General features: G+C 55.9%; 1 protein-coding gene across 1 annotated transcript in view; it reads right to left on the reverse strand.

The window, feature by feature from the left end:
- Positions 1-66: 66 nt before the first annotated feature.
- TMEM132D (transmembrane protein 132D) overlaps positions 67-20,903 on the reverse strand; it is an 87,386-nt gene continuing 66,549 nt past the window's right edge. Inside the window, exons 2-5 of the mRNA XM_081802413.1 lie at positions 13,450-13,655; positions 11,176-11,452; positions 8,578-8,769; positions 67-5,627 (exon numbers count right to left, since the gene is read on the reverse strand). Of these exons, the coding sequence (XP_081658539.1) occupies positions 4,446-5,627; positions 8,578-8,769; positions 11,176-11,452; positions 13,450-13,613 (1,815 nt within the window). The 5' untranslated portion in view covers positions 13,614-13,655 and the 3' untranslated portion in view covers positions 67-4,445. The remainder of the gene's footprint in view (positions 5,628-8,577; positions 8,770-11,175; positions 11,453-13,449; positions 13,656-20,903) is intronic.

Here is a 20,903-nt window from a genome sequence, read left to right on the forward strand (position 1 = left end):
CGTGGCCCCAGGGACCTGCAGGGGGACCCAGCCAGAGAATGGTGGGTCTCTACCGTGCACTCACAGGGGTTATCTGCGCAAGGGGCTTGCTCTCCCTTCCTCAGCCTGGCCTTCGATTTCCTGGAGTCCTGTACTTACAGCTCCAGTGTGGGGGTGCTGGAAAAGGTCAGGGAAGAGCAGTGGGGTCAACTGCATGGCAGGACCAGATCCCCTCTTACAGCAAAAGTCTCCTGATCTTCCTGTTGGAAACCGTCCACTCTGAGTCCCTGTGGGTTGGGTGGGGACTCAGCCCCAGGTGAGCTCCAGGCCTGGAGGGAGACACCGGTGAGCAAGGCCTGGGTCGTGACGATTTGCAGGCGACAGGTTTGGTGTAGCTGTGGCTTGTGACGCAAGCCTGCCGGGCTTCCACGAACACGTCTACAGAAGCCTTTATCAGCCGGGGCTGGGCCAGCACATCCTGGCAGCGTGAGGGAGCATGTATCTGTTTCCCTCTGGGAAACATGTTCTCGGAAACGCGGTGGGCCCTGCCCGGGGCTGGGTTGGCTTGTGTTGCAGTCAGCTGCCCAGACCTCAGGCCAGGTCAGCATTATGGGTCGAAATGTCCTCCCCCAAATTCATGTGTTGAAGTCCTCTCAGTAGTAGATAGGACCTTATTTGGAAATGGGGTCCTTGCAGATGCAATTAGTTAAGATGAGGTCATATGGAGTAGGGTGGGCCCCCACTCCCACAGGCCTGGTGTCCTGATAAAAGGGAGAATTTGGACACAGACACACACACAGAGTGTGGAAAGGCCGTGTGAACATGGGGGCAGAGGTGGGGGTGAAGCTTCTACAAGCCAGGGAGCGTCAAAGGCGGCCTGCAAATCACCAGGAGCTGGAGAGAGGCCTGGAACCTCGGAAGGAATGGACGCTGCCGACTGCTAATCTTGCACTTCCAGCCTCCAGACTGTGAGACGGGACATGTCTGTTGCCCCAGGCCCCAGTGTGGGTGACCGTGAAGGCGGCCCTCCAGCCCAACATGCCTGACGACAGATGGTTTGTCGGCCACGTCCGGGGCACGGAGGAGACGAGGGGACGGGGCACGGAGGAACCTGGTTCCTGCTGCCTGGGGGTCTGGCCTTAGCAGGTAGGAACCTCACTGGCTCCAGGGACCCCGCGGGGGCAGAAATGAGGAGGCAGGCGGGTGCACCTTATTCACATTTAGAAGGCACCCTGCTGAAAAAGCATTTCGTCAGGACTCTCCGATCGCTTCTTCTTTCTTGAATTCTGGGCACAGAGACCACATTACATACGGGCTGTGTGAAGTCCTGTTTGTTAGACAACAACGTTCTGTGTTTTCCTGGGAGACACACGCGGCTGTTCTCTCTTTCATAAAGCAATAGACTTTTCCCTAATTGTCTTGGGAACACACAACTTCCCTCTGCCTACATTTGCTTTTTTCACTTTTGGGCAGAGACATGACCAGGGAGCACTATTTCTCTGTTCTGGGAAAGTGATGGCACAGACCGCAACTCTGAGTCAGGGAGACAATCTGGGTGTCCTGCTTGGAGGCGGCAAATCCACTGTTCCCAGTGAGGGCCAAGTTGGGTCATAAGCCCCATTTCACCAAAGCATCTATTTTCAAAAGAAGATAGAAATCCAGACTTTTTTTCTTTAGGTGAAATGGCCGAAGTGTTCAATATTGACTCAGTCTTTGTCTCTTCTGTAACCTGTTTTATCATCCTTTCTACAACTTACGACAAACTGAAATTTACTTTGATGTTAACCCCCCAGCCGAGTAGATGCAACATCCTTGAGAGCAGGCAAGCCATATTTACTCTCCGTCTCCAGTGTCTGCAATAGTTCCTATAGCACACAGTAGGTGCTTAGTAAATACCAGGTGAATAAGTAACTGATCCATCACTTGATTCTGTTGCATGGATACAAGAATTTCATGTACTTTTTTTTTTTTTTTTTTTTTTTGCGGAAGGGTCTCTGGGCTGCATTTGACTATTAGAGGAACCTAAAAGGTCAACCTTTTTCATTCAGCCCAAAGCCACCGCGGGCATATCTCAGGAAGCTGACATCCAAATGTACGTGTGAGATCCAAGGAGAAGACAGAGCAATTTTCCTCACTGCAGCCCACAGGGAGCTGGGATATACGCTCACCTGCCATGGTTCTCACTTACCACCATCAGTCAGCAGGCTTTTAGCAGAGAATCGCACATGTGATTTATTTGAAAATCCTTTCAGGTCCTGAAGGAGAGATACTTAGTACACAATGCACTTTGTCATCATGTGTCAACATTGCCTCGATGCAGAGAGCGACATTACACCGCGTAAGAGTGTAATTGGATTGTGCTGGGATCCTTAAATCTGCATTTTCATTTACCAAAAGCCACAGCGTTTGGAGAGCCATCTGCACTTGATGCCAGCCCCTCGGAGGGGTCAGTGTGTAGAAAGACAAAGGACAGCCATAAAGCCGCTGAATGCAAACTTTATATTTACAGTCGGTAAGTGTATAAACATATATTACATTCTTACGATCTACAATACATTCTGCAGGGAGATGGATCTGTGAGTGGGCGGCGGCTGCCGCATTAAAGAGGACATCACGCGGGTACAGATGGAAAGAAATATCAGCAGGGCTACTGAAAGCAAAGGACTGTCATTGAGAAGGGGTGACAGTTTAATCGCCCCACCAGACACAGTGAGTCGACTTGGGGATGGGAGCAGGTGGCTTACGGCTGCTGGAATCCCAGGCTTAGAGCAAATGGGGAGCACCTCAGTTGGGGGAAGGGTAAGCTGGAGGAAGGGATACCCATGATCTAAGGAGAATTCAATTATATGCATTAAGGAGGGGGTGAGGGGAGAGGATGAGGAGGGAAGGAGGAGAAGAGAGGGAGGGAGGGAGAGACACAGAGCAAGAAGAGAAATAGGGTCAGGGAGACACAGAGATGGAGAGACACACAGAGAAAGAGGAAATGGAGAAGAGCATCGTGGAGCGGAGAGACAGAAAATGACAGAGGAGAGAACCCGCCCCCCACCACGCGCCCTGCTTCTATGCGGCCCTCCTTACCAGGGATCCCGCCACCCTTCCCCACCTTGGCGGGAGCTCGAGCTGGGGCAAGAATCCACTCATCTCTCCCCCCACCTGCCTTCTTGGCGGCTTCCCATCCATCCGGGGATTTGGGAGACATTCAGAGTCATTCTGATTTCAAGCAACAAGGTTAAAGCTCTCAGGACAGACTGGGGTCTCCCTCTCTCCCTCAAGCTCGGGCACCTCCATCCCTCCATCGGTCCAAGCCCACATGGGGGGTGTGAACAGGCTTCCTGCCCGGCCCCCCTGCGGCACAGCGGGCCCTGGCTTCCCCTGCCCGTGCACTCCACCTTGGTCCACATGCATCACTGCAGCTGTGGACGGGGCACCCGGTGTGGCCGTCCACGGGGCCGTCACAAAACGGCTCCCCCATCTTCCCAGAGGTGCAGGGTGATGAGTGTCCCTTGGTGTTGAATTCACCGTGAGAACCGCGAATCCTCGAAGACCCGCCTCTTCAAGGAAAGGACACGAGTGACGTTCACCTGGTGGGGCCACTGCAGAGTGTCACCTGGAGCGGATGCACCTGCCACGGGGGAATGCTGGAAAGGCCCCTGTGCCCAGGCTCTTAGACAGCTGGTGGGTCAGAGGAGTGCACCTCTGAACACAGTGAACTTGCCCGAAAAAGCCTGGTTCCTTGAACCCGATCGACATTCTGTGCCCTGTATCCCTAGTTTACCAATAAAGGGACGCTCCGAATCCCCCAGAGGGCTTGCGCCTTTGTTCTTGGCATCTGGTTACAAAGATATCCATGGCCTATTTGCCCACGTGTGCCCCTTCAGTCCCCGTCAGCAACGCCTGGTCAGTCACCAGCCCGCGCCGGTCTTTGGGTGATGGCACCCCATGATGACGCCCCCGCCACATGCTGCCCACGCTCCGGACGTGGCCCCTGGTCGCGCCCCGGCTCAAATGACTCACTGCCTCCCGTCGGTCCACTTGCACTCCACCCGAGTCTCAGGGTTCTTCCAGAGTCTGCAGTAGTGAGTTCTGGACCCACGTGGATTTCACCACACCCAAAGGGCTTTGATTCAAGAGAGAAAGAGAGTGATGGACAGAGCGTGGGGCTGTTCTTTCCTGGGACCCATCAGAAGCTCAGTGATTCAGAACTCGTTTTTCTTCCAAGTTTTACAAACCTTGCCATGCACAATCCACCTCTTAACACTGGCCAAGACCCTGCGTTCCGGAACGTGTGCCTCGATCCCGACGTGGGGCCACCCCAGCCGAGCCGGAGCCGTCTGCTGGGGCTCTGCTGATAGGGGCCATCTTATCTTGTCCTGTCACTTCACTCCTTTCCCGGGGGCGCCCTTGCCACACGTCCCCAAGTTAAAGGCTGAGAGGTGAGTGAGAACCCGTGTCCGCGAGTGTCTGGCTTACACATCCTCACGTAACCTTTCCATGTAGCCGTGTGGCTGTCTGCTTTCCCCCGGGTCCAGATCCTGGCAGACCCAGCTCATGTCCTCACCGCTGGTCGATATGGAGTTCACGGTGGGGCATCCTTCATCCGAGGGGATGGTGGTGAAGGTGGTAAATTTCACTCTTTTCCTTTTTGAGGTAGGGGATGTCGGGGGCTCGATTCTCTGATCCTTCCCGTCCACAACGGTGGGGCCCGAACATTTGAACAGCTGTCCATTGATGCTCTTCTGGGAGTTTGTGCTGAGCAGATACTTACTCTCTTCGAAATCCATGCTCCTGTCAATGGCAGTGATCTGCTCGTCCTGGCAGGATGCAAAGTTCATGTGGTTCTCCAGCAGCTCGGAGCGGTGGCTCAACCCGACCCAGTCGTGCGAGTGACTCAGACCTTCTTGCTCCTCCAGGGGAACCTGCTTGTGCCTGTATTTCAGCGCAAAGGCCACACAGTTTATTAGGAAGACCAAAATGGCCAGGCAGAAGACCCCCAACAGCGCGTACATCCCGATCTCCAAGTCACTCAGCCCTTTGGATGCCTGCGTGAGGCCATTCTCGTCCGTTTCCACGTTGCTTCTGGGCAGGTCCCCCCGGGGCGGGAAGCTGGTGAGGTCGATGGGGATGGTCTGCAGGTGGCTGTCATCATCTAGAAGGCTTCCTTGGCTCTTCTTTCTCTGGAAGGTTGACCTCTCTGTCGTGGACCCTCTTCCTTCCATGAGGCCCACGGAAGAACTGCTATAGTACTGACCCCCCTGGGTCCCCCATTCCTGCAAGGGTTTTTTGGGTCTTCTGTCACTGACGTTATTTTCTAGGTGAACTCCTGCCCCAGTGTGTCTGCTGTCACTGGTGTTGGGGTTCGCATCATTTTGGCCAAACTTAACTTTGATGTTGGCTGTCCCCACAGCCAGCACACTCTTCCGCTTGGATTTCTGGCACGATTCGCTGATGACCATTTCGACCTTTACCAGAGCACCCTGCCCTTCGGTTTCAGCAGCGATGATAGGCCACTTGAATTTGGGGTCTTGGTGGATGGAGACCACCTTTTCGTCCAGCGAGGTGGTCATCAAGGAGAAGTCTTTCCCATCGTAGATATCCAAGGGGGTGATGGAGCCATCGCTGAACTGGACCCAGCAACTGATGGCCGCTTCCTGTTGAGTAAAATAAGTCAATAAGCATGGGCCCCAGAGCTCACGGAACACCAAGTCTTTGTACAGTAGACATTCGGTGGCAAAAATAATACAACAAGAACAAAAGAACGCCTTTTAAGCAGTGCAGAAACAAGAGGCCAGACGCACGAGGGTCATGGAAGAAAACCAATGCTTATGGAGGTGGGAAAGCAAAGAACACAAGCAAGGCCTTGATATGAGAATGAAGGGAAGCCCATGTTAAACGCCCCATAAGAAGATCTGCTTTTCTCCCCGAGGCGTAGAAAGAAAGATGGGGTTTTTAGGGGTACATAAATTGCATGTCAAAGGGTATTCCTGGTTAGTGGGATCATGTACGAATGTCACACATTTCAAGGGAAAATATTTATGACGTTATTTTTAAGCTGTTTTAATCCCGAGTCTCCCCTCACTACTCACATAAGGGATGAAAACCCCCCCTTATCTGGACAGGGACACCCAGAGGTACCGCCGGCTTTGGTGGTGTTGGTCCTGCTGCGTCTGGGACTACGGGAGTAGGTTTGTATGAGTTTCCAGACACAATGTTGACTTGGAGACAGGGAGTTAAAACAGCCAGGGAGAGAGGCACTCTACGTGGACTGTGTCTGCCACCCTCCATCCCCTCAACCAGTCGGGGGAGATGGGGAGACCAAGGAATGGCCAGGACCAAGGTCTGCACACATCTCAATCTCTTGCCTTTTTGCTTTGTTGCTTTAGATCAACCCTCCTTGGGACTAGTTGGACCAGGCAGACCGTAATAGAGGAGATAACTCTCTGACTGAACGCGAGCCTTTAATTTCGGGGAAGAGGTCATTGTGCTTGACCGTGAACTGGCCCTCCCTTCCCCACATCTCGGAGAACCTGCTCCACCCCAAGCCCAGAAGGATGAATGGCCTGGAGAGGCACATGACCCCACACACCCAGCCACGGCGCCACAGCGGATTGGACCGGGGACAAGGGGGCAGGAGGTGGCCTTCAGAGCCGTTCATCTCCGCAGCCTGAGCCAGTGAGTATCTCTCTCTCTCTCTCTCTTAAATTTGAAGTAAGACAGATGGGATTGAAGCCTGAGCTGCGGGAAGATGAGTGGGGACTCACATAAAACTAGGGTGTGGAGCCCACCTCCGAGCCACCACAATGGATCAGAGATAAGCAAATGTCTGGGCCCAGCATTTATTACAGGGAAAGAAAAAGAAATACAGCAGAAGGAACGGCGCAGGGGAGGGAGTGTGGTGTGGGCGTGGGGAGACTGACGATATCCTGCCTCTTCTGAGTTCCTACAGCTGGGGTCTGGGGGAGCCCCGGTCCTGGTAATAGATCCCTCATGCTTCAAGCTTGCTTGAGTGGATTTCTCTTTCTGGCAACCGAAGAGCCCCTGAGCATGAGCGAAGCCAGTTTTACCCCGGTGCTGTCTGGTGTCTGGAGACTTCCTTCAGCTCCGCCACGAGACACGGCTATTGTTAGACAGCTACTAATTGCAGAACGCTGCCAAGACACAGCGCAAGAGCCCCTGGATGTGACATCAACTCACCAGGTTCTTCCAATCTGCCAGGAAATCGGAGCAGGAAACTCAAATGCCATTGGATTTCTTGAGACTGAAATGTCAGAGCCAAGTGCACGCAGGGACTAAGGGCCATCCAAACCAAGTATGGAGCCGACCACAGGGGAGCATGCTCAGCTCTGCATGTCACAACTGGATTAGCTCTCTGGCCCTGTTCGAACTGTGTCTTATTGCTTCCTTAAGTCCTGACTAGAGGTCCCCTGATTTTATCACCCCATGAAGACAGAAAGCAGCCCCGGCTTATTTCTCCTTTGTTATCCGTGCCTTGCATCCTGGCTTATCCCGCCCTGAGGAAAAGGAGGTTTGTCTTTCGCAAGAATTCCTATCTGTTACTGGAATCATCCACGTTCAAGTGTTTTATAATCCAAGCCCCTGCACACAAAGACCATAGCAAAGGGGCAGAGGGATTAGCCAACACAGGACGAGGAGCTCGAGGGACAGGTGCAGGCTGGGAAAATGGGAGGGTCCTGTGTGTCCTGGGACAAGTCTGGCTTGGGGTGGGGGCTGCCCAGGGGACACCTGCCAGGAAGGGTTCCCACCCAGAAGGGTAGCCGCCAGGAAACCCCCCACCTGGGCTGGAGGCCCTCGAGCAGCCCCGCAGGAGGACGGCCCTGCTTCACGAGGCACAGAGAATCAACAGCCAGAGACCGCTGTCTCGTTGCTCAGCAAGGTTCACCGAAGCCACCATGTTCCCTCTTAAAAAATAAAACTTACTCTCCCCTGATGAGGGAGGAGCACATAGAACATTTGCGAATGTCCTTTTTCCAGCGCCCATCGGAAACCATCCCATCAACACACACACACACACAGCACAGGGTCAGCACCTGCTGGTGTCTAGTTCAGGGAAAGGAGATGCTGACTGACATCGCCATGGGGTCCTCACTTCTGCCCTGAGCTCAACCTCAAGCCTGGCGGGAGCGACGCCTCCAATCTCCCATCACCCCAGACCTGCTACCCCATTTTCCCTGCAGGGACTCCACAGCAGGCTGGGGGCACCTCCCCAGAGGCCCCTCCGCCCCACCCGCGGCCATGGGGGCAGCGGAAGAGTGTGAGACAGCCCAGGTATGACCCACCTGGTTCATGACCTCACTTGATGTGTGTCCCACCTGATGTGTGACCCTGGAGTGTGACCTCATCTGATGTGTGACCTCACCTGGTGTGTGACCCACCTGATATCTGACCTACCTGGTTCATGACCTCACTTGATGTGTGTCCCACCTGATGTGTGACCCTGGAGTGTGACCTCATCTGATGTGTGACCTCACCTGGTGTGTGACCCACCTGGTGCATGACCTACCTGGTGTGTGACCTCACCTGGTGTGTGTCCCACCTGGTGCGTGACCCACCTGGTGCGTGACCCTAGCCCCGCCTCCATACCTGTCTGGGCCTTTGCAGAAGCTCCTGAGCCGCTGCAGTAGCAAAGACAGCTCTGTTGCTCCCTGGGCTGAGCTGCAGGGAGAGTGACAGCCCTGTCACCAGCTGGACCCCGAGGTCTGTGATGGTCACCTTCTCATCCAGCACGGTGATGGTCTTTTCTGCCAAGATGGCATCTGACAGAGGCGACAGGATCTGAAAGGCAGAACCAACATGGAAGGAAAAGCTTGCTGTGGCCCCAGAATTTCCTCCCATGGCATAAATGATGCTCGTAGAGACAGACGACCGAGCCAGAGTGAACGGAAACGGGTCTTTCCCACTGATGTCTTCTTCCAAAAGGCGTATCTCGCATGATGGGGGGGGGATCTGACGCCCCCCCACTACACAGAGAGACCCCAGGACCCACCAGGCGCCCCCGCAGTCCTCCCGAGGAGGAACTGGCTTTGCCATTCACGGGGTGCCAGCTTCATGGGGCTTGCGCTGCACAATCATTTTCTAGTACACGTGCATGTGCATCAAATAATCGGTTTAAGAAACTTCACAGCAGCAAGGAAAAACTGATTTTGAGGTGCTAGTTACGTATTTATGTGCTTCTTTCTTACACACGTGTGTGACTAAGAGGAGACTGTTGGCCCACGTGTCACCTGAGTCATCCCGTGTGTCATGACAGCTCACACTCCATACCTCGGGCAACACGGAGCATTTGGGAGATCAGCTCGCATCCCCAGTAAACAGAGCTGTGAGTCTCCACCACCAGAGCTGACACCCCAGAGTCTCATTTCTCCTGCGGACACCGCGGTCCCGGGGAAACGAAGCTTATGCCCCATTTAGACCCTGCAGAGGAGGTCCTGCTTTTGTGGAACCCCTTGTCCCGCTCACCCCTCACTCAAGTTTGAAGAGTTAACTTTGGTCCCCGTGAACCCTCAGCCTCAACCCTGGATGACACGGCTTCCAGCTTCCCTTAACCCACATTCCTGACATGCTTCTTTCTGCGAGGTGGTGCTGATATTTATGAAGACATATGTTGAGATGGCAGTTTTCCCAGGACCCCTGAAATTTGTGTATCGAGCTCCATAATTCTATCCAAATACCACCTTCGGTCTCTAAGTCTGGTTTGGACAATTTGAACGGCCATGAGTGTGAGTTACGAGTCCCCCAGAGGAAGTGGACAAGCGAATTTATAACTCAGGAGGACTCAGTGGGAATAAAGAAAAGGGTGTCAGGACTCTCTGCCCCACCAGGACAGTGTCTGTGTTGAATGCATGGGAAGCTGGCCCCCGTCCCCGGCCCGGAGCCCCGACTTGTGCTGCTGTCCTGGTCCTTGCACCACCACATGGGGCAGTGGTGAATGCCACCGCTCCTGGTTCCAGTCCCCAGGTGTCAGTTTAGCCTGTGGACAGGTGGTAGGAACTTAGCTCTTTGGTTTAGGTCTTTCAACTAAAAGTCAATCACGGAGGTTTCGAGCTCCTGTCTAGGGGGCAGATAGGTTCTGTTTGACGTAAATGAGACTTTAAAATGGAATTAATGGCCACCCTTAAAAAAAAATCATAGGATTTCATACAAAAAGATCTCTCACTTTTCTGGAAAGGCTGCAACATCTGGCCGTGCTAGATTTGCATTTCCTTTGGCAGCCCCACCCTCGCCGCACTCCTCACCGGCCCCTATCGTGTTCCCAGCACTCGGGGCCCAAGTGAGCGGCTGTCTTTCAGCTCACGCCCAGGCAGCTTTGCTCACTGTCACCTTCTCTAGTCTTTGAGATCATTGGAGCAAGCGACCCCTGGGTCACTTCAAACCTGTCTATTTGCCTCCTTGAGTAAAATGATCTCTTTTAAATACCAGCCAATTTTCCAGAGCAGATATGCTTTAAATCTTGCATAATCAATACTTTCACTGACGAGGTTCCTCACGCACAGCTGTGTCAGAAACCCCCACTGACAGGCTAGTAGCCCGATTGGGGGCACCTGCTGAACCATCATATTGTTCTCAGACGGGAGGTAGACCACTAAACCCAGGGGACCTCCCGGGACAGCGTTTTGGGGGAGTGTTTGTTCCAAAACCCCATGTTGCATCCTGGTCCTGCCCCATCCGTTCCTGGCTGCAGGTGCCCCCAAGACCGTGAGGGGCATAATAACTTTGTTCCTCTCCTCGGCTCATTTCTGAGACGCCCTAGTTTTCACTGGGCCTGGGGTGGGACTTGAGGCAGCATGGCATCACGGCAGGATGGAATGCTGTGACACAGGATGATGGTCAGTGGGGTGGAGGGCTCAGCGAGAAGTGCTGGCCATGCCCATGCCCACGGCTCCCATGAGGCCAGCTCACGCCCACAGCCTTCTCCCCATGATGGTAACACCCAGCATGGTGTAGAGACAGTGTACTGGGGTTTCAAACATGACCCACCCAGAGGAGCCACCCAGTGTTTGTCAAATGCAAGCAGTAAGTGAGGAACTTCAAGACTCTTGTCACCTCCTTACCCCAGTTATATTATTCAGGTGACAATTTGGTTCGCTCTAGAAATAGATGTCCTAAGTAATGACAAACAATTCTCATCTGGGCAGAGAAGAGGCAGGGATACGGAGGGTACTTGCGCTGGGGGTTGCTCACCTGAATGGTGGTCATCCCAAGCTCCTGGCCGATCAGGACTTGTCCCCGCTGTAGCTTGGCGATGCGGGGCTCCTCCACCTGCATGAAGTCATTCACCAGCTCCGTGATGTCCACCTGCCAGTCTGAGCCCAGCAAGTGGGCCAGGTGTCCGCCCCGGTCCGCCGCCTCGGCCACAAACTGCGTCAAGACCCGCACCATGGCGTGCTGGTACTGGAGCGTGCAGCCGCGACCCGCCCTCCTGTCGTCGTCCTCCTCTTCCTCGCTGTCCCGAGCCAGCCTGTGAAACGGTCAGGTCAGGTTAGCGGGTACTGACTTGGGCCAACGGCAGGGGCTGCAAAGGGGAGCGGGCAGTGAGCCCAGCCTGGTGGGGCTCAGACGGAACACAGGTCATACCCCGAATGCCTGACCATCAGAAGGGGCTGGTGTGGTCAGCAGAGATCCGAGGCGTCCCCAGTGAGCCCCACCTCCCGGAACGCACTGCGCAGAATCCCCTCCCTTTGAGTGCGAGCTGCTCCTAGTAACCTCCTTGCAGTGGAAGATTATAGCCAAAGTTAGGGGATGTCACTTCCAGCATTCGGCTTTAAAACAGACTGTGCCATCTGTCTTGCTTGGTAGTCTTTCCTTGGTTCTTCTCTTGCTTGCTCTGAGGAAGGAAGCTGCACGTTGTGAGCAGCCCTGTGGGGCTAGCCACATGCCAGAGCAAGGGCCAGCGAGGAGCCGGGAGCCGCCGTTCCACAGCCCGTGAGGAACCGCGGCTGCCGACCACCACGTGGGCTGGGAGGCAGGGCCCTCCGCACCCTGAGCTCCGGCCAACACCCTGACTGCCGTCTGTGAGAGACCCTGCTAAGCCAAGCCTGCATTCCTGATCCGGAGACACTGTGAGATCATACGCCTCTGCTTCAAGCCCTGAGGTTTGGGGACTCGTCATCAAACTGTGCAGCATGGGTAACTAACCTGATAGGGCTGTGGGTGACCGCAATAGCCCCATAAACCGGCACACAAGGGGTGCGTATCGCCCTCAAGGTAACGTGACAGTAAGCACAGAAAGGACCGGGATGGTTTGGCTCGGGGACAGATGTTGGCTGCCCTGCTCAGGTCTGATGCCTCCGCCCAGCCACCTCTTCCTGGCGCAGCGTGGTCTCCATCTGAGCATCAGCCCGGGTCTATGGCTGGATCTGAGCTGGACAGCGTGACACTGAGATGTGCCACGATCACACTCAGCCAGTCCCCCGGCACGTCCTCCCGGCGGCTGCCCACCTCGCAGCATCAACAACCTCTCCTAACCCCACCCCTCCAGCTCAGCAGCACGGACCCCGCGGCCAGGGAGAGGGTCACTGCTGAAACAGTCTTCCAGCCTGCATTCTCGAAGCTGTCCCCTCCCCCAGGGCACAGGGACTAACTGGGGTGGAGATCGAAGGGCAGAAACAGAAAGGGCATCCCTCAGAGGACACCACCTGTCCTCCCTGCTGAGCACAGACACCCGGAGTGCTCCCTTCTCTAATTCCGCGTATGCTCACTCTCACCTTTCTGCAGGTGGCTGGCATGCTGGTCCCTGGTCACGGGTTTCTCTGAGACGACAGAGTCTCTGAACAAAGAGCCTGATCTCTTGCTACTCTCCTGGTACCTGGTGAGCCGTGTGGATAAAGGATACCTGCCCCTCTAACAGACGCCTCAGGGTAAAGGACCAGGCACAGGGGGTCAGGCTTCTGACTTCATCTCCCTGAGACCCAGCAGTCCCAGAGCTTCTGGGCTGGGAGCACCGAGAGGCTGCCCAGGTCAGCCAGAGTCTGCTCCCAGGTCTCTCTGGGGGGCTTCTGTCGTTTGTGCCTTCCCAGAATCAATTGGCCCCTTCTGGTATCAACCATCGGTTCAGACGGGGTTGACCTCTTCCAGGTGCTCTGATTCCAGGCAGGGGTTTGTGCTGAAGGCTCACCGGACAGACTGTGTGCTCTATGTCCTTGCTACAGTACTGCGCCGGGGATGGGCACACAGCCTGAGTGAGGCTAGCATAACTCCAAGACCTCTGCTGGAACCACTGGGAAGGAGAGGATGCACTTCTTGCGAGTCTGGAACTGCAGGAGAAAAGCCTGGTGGAGGACGAGGCCAACACACGGCAGACCAGCCCGCCAGGTGGGGACAGAGTCCATCCTGAGGGTGCCGTTTGAATCCCTGGATCCAGTCATGCCTGAAATCAGCTACCCTGCAAGTGTCTGTTTTTAGTGGAAGCATATTTGACTTGGGTCTCTGAGAGGGAGTCATGACTAGCACACCCACCTTTTATTGGAGACAATGGGCACCCGCCAGCCCTTGATCTGGTTGAGCTCGGTGTCCGAGATCTCGATCTGCAGCGGGAGCCGGGGCACCCACACGGTCATCTCCAAGGAGCTGCTCAGGTGCTGGTAGGTGAAGTTCACCACCACATCCACCTTGCCTTTCATTTCCTTCCCATTGACGAAGACGTAGTCACATCTGTCAGATACCTGGGAAGGGGGGGAGGCAGTGAGATCTTACTGTACACCCCAGCACCGCGGAAACAGCAGAGAAGGTGGAGGCGGTGAGGCGAAGTGCCCTCGCTCTTTGAGGCATGAGCCCTGCAGTGGACGCTGCTCTCTGCTTTCGGCTGCAGCAGATGCTGTGGGGATCTGACCACTTCTCCCAGGACCCCTTCTTCCAGTCTGCATGCAGACCGCCCCCCTCCCCAGGCACCACTGACCTCCCCTGCTGCACCTCTGACAGATGGCCCTTAGGTGTCGGGAGCCATGCCCTCAGCCATGGGTGCTGTGTGCTGCCCACCTGCCCCATGGCCTGCTGACCTCTGGTTTTCCTGGAGGAGGGACACTGTGTGCACAGCCACCACCCTGAGGGCCTCCTGCAGGCAGACCAGCTAGTTTCACGAAAACTACCCTGCTCAGTTCCCCTCATCTGTGCGTCCTGTGTTCTTTTGCTCCCATGTGGATTTCTGCAGAGAACATCCCACCTCAGTTGTGGGGGCGGATGTGACCCATACTCTTCATGGTTCCTTACTGAGTCCCATGGGATTTCTCCCCACTTGCCCAGCAGGGGCGCTACCCCCTGCTGGTGTCTCTTCCTTCCCTGCTTCCTGTCTTGTCCCCTCTCCCTCACTCTGCCTCCTGGAGCCCCTCCCCTGTTAAGTCCGTGTCCCAGGCTCTGCGCCCCAGACAGGGAGACGCGGGCACATGTGAGCTCATGCCGTCCACCGGGCAGCCTGAGACCAGGCTCTCCCCCAGGAAGGGGCAGAGCCACAGTCGGGCGCTGGGGGTGCAGCTCTGCGGTCCACGTTCTCAGCTCCTGCCCCGTACAAGACTGCTCCTCTCTGCTGGCGTCTGAGAGAAGAACTAAGACCTCTTGTCTTTGTTTTCCAGGAATCCAGGGGCCTTCCTTCTCTCCTGAACCAGACCTGGGTATGTGTGCTAGGCTGATTCATGGCCCCAAAGATGTCAGGCCCCAAGTCTCTGGAACCTGTCAGTGTGACCTTTTTCGGCAAAAGGGACTTTGCAGATGGGGTTCAGTTAAGGATGTTGAGTTGAGCAGATTATCAGGGGTTGTCTGGGTGGGCCCCCAGGGTCATCTGGGTGCCCTCACAAGAGGGAAGTGGAAGGAGATTGGTGGCTGCAGCAGAGGAAGGCCACCCAAGTGGGATGCCACGCTGTGGGCTCTGGCAATGCAGAACAGGACGAAGGCACCTCCAGAAGCTCGATAAAGCAAGGACATGCCTCCCCCTGGAGCCTCGGGAGGGAGTGCAGTCTGCGCACCTCTGGTCCTCGGGCTGCCCAAACTGCTTCCCGACACCTGCCTTCCAGAATGTGCTGTGTGGAGCCCAGGCATGTGCTGGTGTGCTGCGGTGGGCCTCGGACACCGACACAAGCCCGAAGTGAGTGTGGAGGGAGCACGTGCGTTGACTGAGCGCTTACCATGTGCCCGGACCGGCAGCTGAGCACGGCTCATGTGGTCTCCGCACACAAAAGCACACAGAAGGCAGGGGGCTTGTCCCGGGTTCACAGATGGTCAGCCTGAGGCCCCAAGACATTCGGTAAAGCTTCCTGGGGACACACAGCTGGAAACGCAAGGCCCAGACCCCTGGCCAGGCCACCCCGGCTGTCTCTTCCTGCAGGTGCATCATCCCTGCCTGAATGGTCTCGCGGACTGGATCCGTAAAGGACGCACACCTCCCCCCAGCACTTGGAGGGGCGTGAAGAAAGCAAAGCAGGAATTATCACGTTGTTCCCACATCATAAAAAGCATTTCCAACGAAGGCCCCTTTCATCTCCGCGGTTAGGCAGCCGGAATGCAAAACACACAAAGAGGCGCCGAGAGGTTCGGCGTCCGGGGATGATCAGGAATGACTCTGGAAAGAAACGTGGACCCAGGCCCACTGATGAGTCAGAGGAGGTTGTCATCCTAAATATCTGCCAATAGCAAAAGTACTTAAGTCTGATGGAAAGGCCGAATGGAACGGCTCGGGCGGCTTTGTCGCCATTGTGGCCCGGCCACAGCGCTCCTTGCTGGGCCACAACGCTCCTTGCGGTGGGCCTGCAATCTCAGGCTTTTTCTCTTTCAAGGCTTCCAGCAAATCAGGCTGATTGTCACAGATGAGCTGACTGGAGGAGGGAGGGGGAGGAGGAGTGGGGGGAGGGAGGTGGGGCTTGGTGGCAGTTTTCAGGGCCATGGGCTGTTTCAGGGATGTAACTTTCTGGCCTCTGGGTGGAGGAGGTGTTCTAGCAGAAGGTGGGAGAGCGTCTTAGGCGTGCCTGCCACCCCGGGCCCCCCGTGGAACACAGAGCAGAGCAGGCACTGGGCTAGATTATGAATACAGAGCTAAGTCTTCATGTTGTGTTACATTTTGCTTTGCTTTGAAGCTCAGTGTTTATTCCTCAAAGCAAAAAGAAAAAGGGGGAGGGAAGGCAGGACTTCACAGCTAAGCAGTGTGCTCTGAGGAGCAGGTAGAGCCTGGCACCTGGGGCGGGAACTGCAACATTGGGGCTGAGGGCGGGGCGCGGAGGTGGAGGTATGCACGTGTGTGCACGCATGTCCGTGTGCGTGTGTGGGTGCACGCGTGTGCACGTTCACGTGTGCAGTGTATGTGTGCACGTGTGTGCACGCGTGAGTGCGCGGGTGCATGGCCGTGCACATGTGCGTGCACGCGTGTGCATGTGTGGGTCTACGTATGCATGTGTTTGTGTGCATGCGTGTGCGTGTGCGTGCATGAAGTGTTCACGACAAGTAATAAAAGCACAAACTGTATCTGACTGCAGGGTCCGTGAATCTCCACCCCTACACTTCTCTGGGTTTCCGCGCACGGCCCGAGTCTGCACGTGGCAGGGAGCACAATGGCTTGCCAGCAGCATCTGGCCCTAGTTCGGGTGCACAGTGGGACTGTCCTAGCTCATGTGTTGTTGGACAGGGAGGGGACCATCTTGACAAGTTGTGAGCTGGAGCCACGTGTCACCGCCTCGTGGGAACACTTCATTTCTCAAGAGGGACCTTCCAGGGCTCCCCATCCCTCTCCGTGGTGCTGACAGTGCTGGGAGCCCAGCAGCCTGCGCCCCTGAGCTCAGAGCGCCCCCCCGCCCCAAGCCGCAGAGACAGGTGGCAGGCGGCCCGGGTGGCAAGCTCAGCTGTCTCGTGTGAAGTCGCTGATAACCCCGGGTTACGTTCCTTCACGTCAGCCAAGCTATCCCCACCCGGTCACATGCACAGACACGTCCTGATGCCTGCATTAGTAGAGAAAGAATGCACCAAATCCACAGATTTCGTGGGCTGCAGCAGAGTGAATGAGACACGTGAAGGCAGATGAAATAATGAGGGCGGTGTTGGGAAGATCCTAATTCCTGAAACACAAAATGAGCCAGGAATGTAACTGGGGTCTGCCCCGGGGGCCAGAGGTCTTGGTTATAAGCAAGCATCTTTCCATAATGCCCAACTTAGGGGACCCCCTTCCCCAGCACTGCCTCAAGCTAATGGCTTTCTAATGATGGAAACGGTGTGCAAAGGAAGCAAATGAAAATCAGGGAGGAATGACCTGCGGGCTTGCAAGCATCACCTTGGAGGAAGCTTTGGGGAGGTTGCAGGGGATCCGAGGAGAGAAGGAGATGCCACACAGGAAGGACTCTGGCGGTGAATGAAAGGGGGTGTCCTGAGCCTCTGTGCTGGGGAGTTGGGGAGCATGACACCTGCCTGGGCATCCCAATGCTCATAATCGCATGGTTTTGGGATCCAGCACCACTGGGCCCTGCTTGTTGCCATTTTCACAGGGGGAGGAGACTTCAGCCTGGGGGTGTCAGAGATCTTTCTCTGCCTATGACTCAGCTCGGGCTGCAAGTCGGGGGGCTGATGCCCTGCTGGCTCTCCCCGTCCCGTCCCTCGTTGCTTCCGAGTGCAGTCCAGCCTGTCCGCAGGAAGCAGAAAGGCGGGGGAGGGGGGTGTGGTGTGAGAGAGGGAGGGAAATTCACATGGCAGATGACATTCAGTTAAAGATTTTGAGATGAGATTGTCCTGGATTTGGGGGCAGGTTGCAAATGTAATTGGCGTCTTGTAAGGGAGATGCAGAGGGAGACCTGGCAGGCAGAAGAGGAGAAGGCCATGTGGAGGTGAGGCCGATGTGCAGGGACGTGGCCACACAGGCAGGAGGGCCGGTTGTCAGAAGCCCCTCCAAGGGGCAGGAACAGCTCCTCCCTGGGGCCCCTGAGGGGAATCACTCAGGCTTCTGGCCTCCAGAACCGTTAAGGAAAGCATTCCTGTTGCTTTAGGGCAGCAAGCTCATGGTCATTTGTCACAGTGGCCACCAGAGACTAGCCCGCCACCCGGGCGCAGCTCTCCCTGCTATGTCCCCCAATTACAGGCCTGAGCTCTGGCGCGTTCCTCGCTGAGCCTCCCGCATGAGGCACCGGCCCACGCTCGGTCCAGGCAACCTCACCGCAAGGCTGGGCCCACCCTGAGTTGGGGAGACACCCGCCGGGTCCCCCAGAGCCCACCTGGGTCGACCCACATCCCGTGGTCCCCACAACAGCCAGATAGGCGGGATTCGTCCCATCCCCGGGCCCCCATCTTCCCCTCCCTCTCCCTGACTGTTGCCAGATGAATGGACACACCGATCAGTCCAGGTGAGTGGACAAGACCTGCCCGTTCCTTCTGAACCACGCTGCATGATGCTGAAGGTGTGAGGGAACCCTGTGGGGGGACTCGCCCCTCTTTCAGACTCCGCTTCCAGCCAGCCACACTGTGCCACCGAGAGGATATCGTCAACAACACCGACTCCGCTGTGCACAACCCATCACTTGTGTGAATTTAATGCCACTCCTCTCTTCTGTTTGCATGCGGTAAGAATTCAAATCTTATTTAAATATCATCAACGTTCATGGTAAAATTTATGTTCTTCTGATGTTTTCTCTTTCCTTTTTTCTCCCTGAGAGCTAGACGTAAGGATGCTAAAATTCTACCTCTCCACCCAGATTTGGCAAAAGTAAACAGCCTACAGGGATATTTGCATCCAATTCTCAAGCTAGGTATTACGTGTTTGAGATTAGTCTCTATCCTGGACAAAAATCGTATCGTTCATAATAGTGGTAGCAATGGACAGTGTCTAATGTTTACTGAGTGTTTGTTATACACAAGGTACCTATGCTGAGCATCTAATACCTAATTCCATGCAATCCTCCACATACGTCTATTGGGTAGGTACTACTGTCCCATGTTCCAGAGGAGAAACTGAGGCACAGTGTCCCATAGCCACGAGGGACGTGTTCCACTGGGCTAACGGATCAGAACACAACTTTACCTAGCTTGCCAGGTGAGGCTATTTTATCGGGAGGCAACCGACCTCATTGGCGTCTGTTAACGCGAAGGAGACAGGCTTCCGCCAAGGGACAAGCAAGTGTCCAGTGAGCACATGGAGGACGAAGAGCCGTGGCGGTCAGCGCGCAGAGGGAGTGAGCTGACTGTGCATCGGATGGCCCTGAGAGGGGCTCACCTGCGTGCCCCCACGTTCCTCTGTGGAAGCCGTGGCTCCCAGGACCTCAGGATGGGGCTGAATTTGCAGACAGGGCCTCCAGAGAGGTGCTGATGTGAAGATGTGGCCTTTCGTCAGGAGCAGGACATGCAGAGGCCCAGGGGTGCTCCCACGCAGAGGGAAGACCATGTGTGGGCACAGGGAGGAGGCGGCTGTCCCCAAGGACAGCGGCCTCAGGAGAAAGCCAGCCCCTGACCTTGCACTTCCAGCCCCAGAATCGTAGGAAAATCAACGTCTGCCGTGTAAGCTCCCCCCCGACCCCGCGGCCCGAGCAGATCCCTAGAGCCTGTTTCCCACTGCGGGAGGAGATGGTCTGCGTGCAGGGGCTCTGCAGTGCCCAGTGGGGCTTCACATGGCGGCGGTGAGAGTGGGCGCCCAGGACGGGCTCCCTCCCAGGGCTTCCACGCAGGGACTTGTGATCCCCGACAGGCACCCAGCACGGCGGGGTTGTCACGAGCCTCAGCCTTGGGGAGCCCATCCCGACTAACTGGCATGGTAGGGAAGACCGGTCTCAGATCCACAGCATCCTCGGTGCCTGGAACAGTGCCTGGCGTCCAGTGGGCGTGCCACAAAGAGCCGCTGAATGAACAGAGGTGAGAACCACTTTGCACCAAGTCCTGACGTTGCCTCCAGTATGGCCCCAAATTTCCTAAGCCCGCCGTTCCAACCTGTCAGCCATCGTACCCGCATCGTTCGACAGATATTCTGCGACGCTCCCTTTACAATCCTGAAATGGGATTCACAGATAATGGAACCCACCTACAAGACATTTTATTACAATTAATATCCCTAACCGGATATAAAGGAAACGTGCATTTATAACGGAATGATGCATATCTCAAAGGGCAGCTTCTTGGGCACGACTCACCAGGACACGCAGTGAAGCCCCCCTCCCCACCCACAAAAGGCAGAGGCTCCCAGGGCGCGGGCGCAGAGGGGCGGCCGCTGCGGCTCAGCGCGGTGCCCAGTGAGGAGACTTCCCCAGGTGGGGGACAGCTCCTGGTAAAGTCACCAACAAACAAAGTATTCCTTCCATTTACCCTGCGTTGCAATCCTGAAAAATCCGGTGTTCTGTGTATTAAGCTATGGTCCTCATAAGGGCACCTGTTCCCTAGAGGGACATTTAAGTGTTGTGAGGGATGCGGGACACTTTTTTACAGCGTGGGACTGTCGGGGACACCACACTAGGACATTCAGCACCTCTGACTTTTGCCCACGGAGCGCACAAGAACATCGCAGTGCTCCCACACTTTGGCCGACCCCCCCGCCAGCAGGCATGTCCCTGTGGCCATCCATGGCTCTCGACTGGACATTTTATCCTTAGACTGGCCCCTGCTGGGTCCTCGGGGGGCACTCGGTGGGCACGATGTATCAGCCTCTGCTGCCCAGGTCCCAGCCCCCAGGGGAGGACACAGGCCGACGTGCGTGCGGGAGGAGAACCATCTGCTTGCTGTTTGCTCGCGGGCAGACGAGCCAACAAGGGTGAAGTGTCTTCACACAGACTCGGGGGGCGGCTGGCTGGGCCTTCTGCTTTGCGGCAGGGAAAGGAGGAAGCAGCAGCTTCTGGGAGCTGCAGAGACACCCCACATTGCTCTTCCATGCGGCGAGCGTGAGCCTTCCTATTAATGGCTCTCCTCTCCTCATCAGTCCCCTTCCCGACCTGCTGTCCCTGCGCGTGTGATCAGCATACACCAGCCACAGT

The sequence above is a fragment of the Leptonychotes weddellii genome, chromosome 13 (genome assembly GCF_054177405.1).
Source record: "Leptonychotes weddellii isolate Sample4059 chromosome 13, ASM5417740v2, whole genome shotgun sequence".
NCBI classification, from domain to species: Eukaryota; Metazoa; Chordata; class Mammalia; order Carnivora; family Phocidae; genus Leptonychotes; species Leptonychotes weddellii.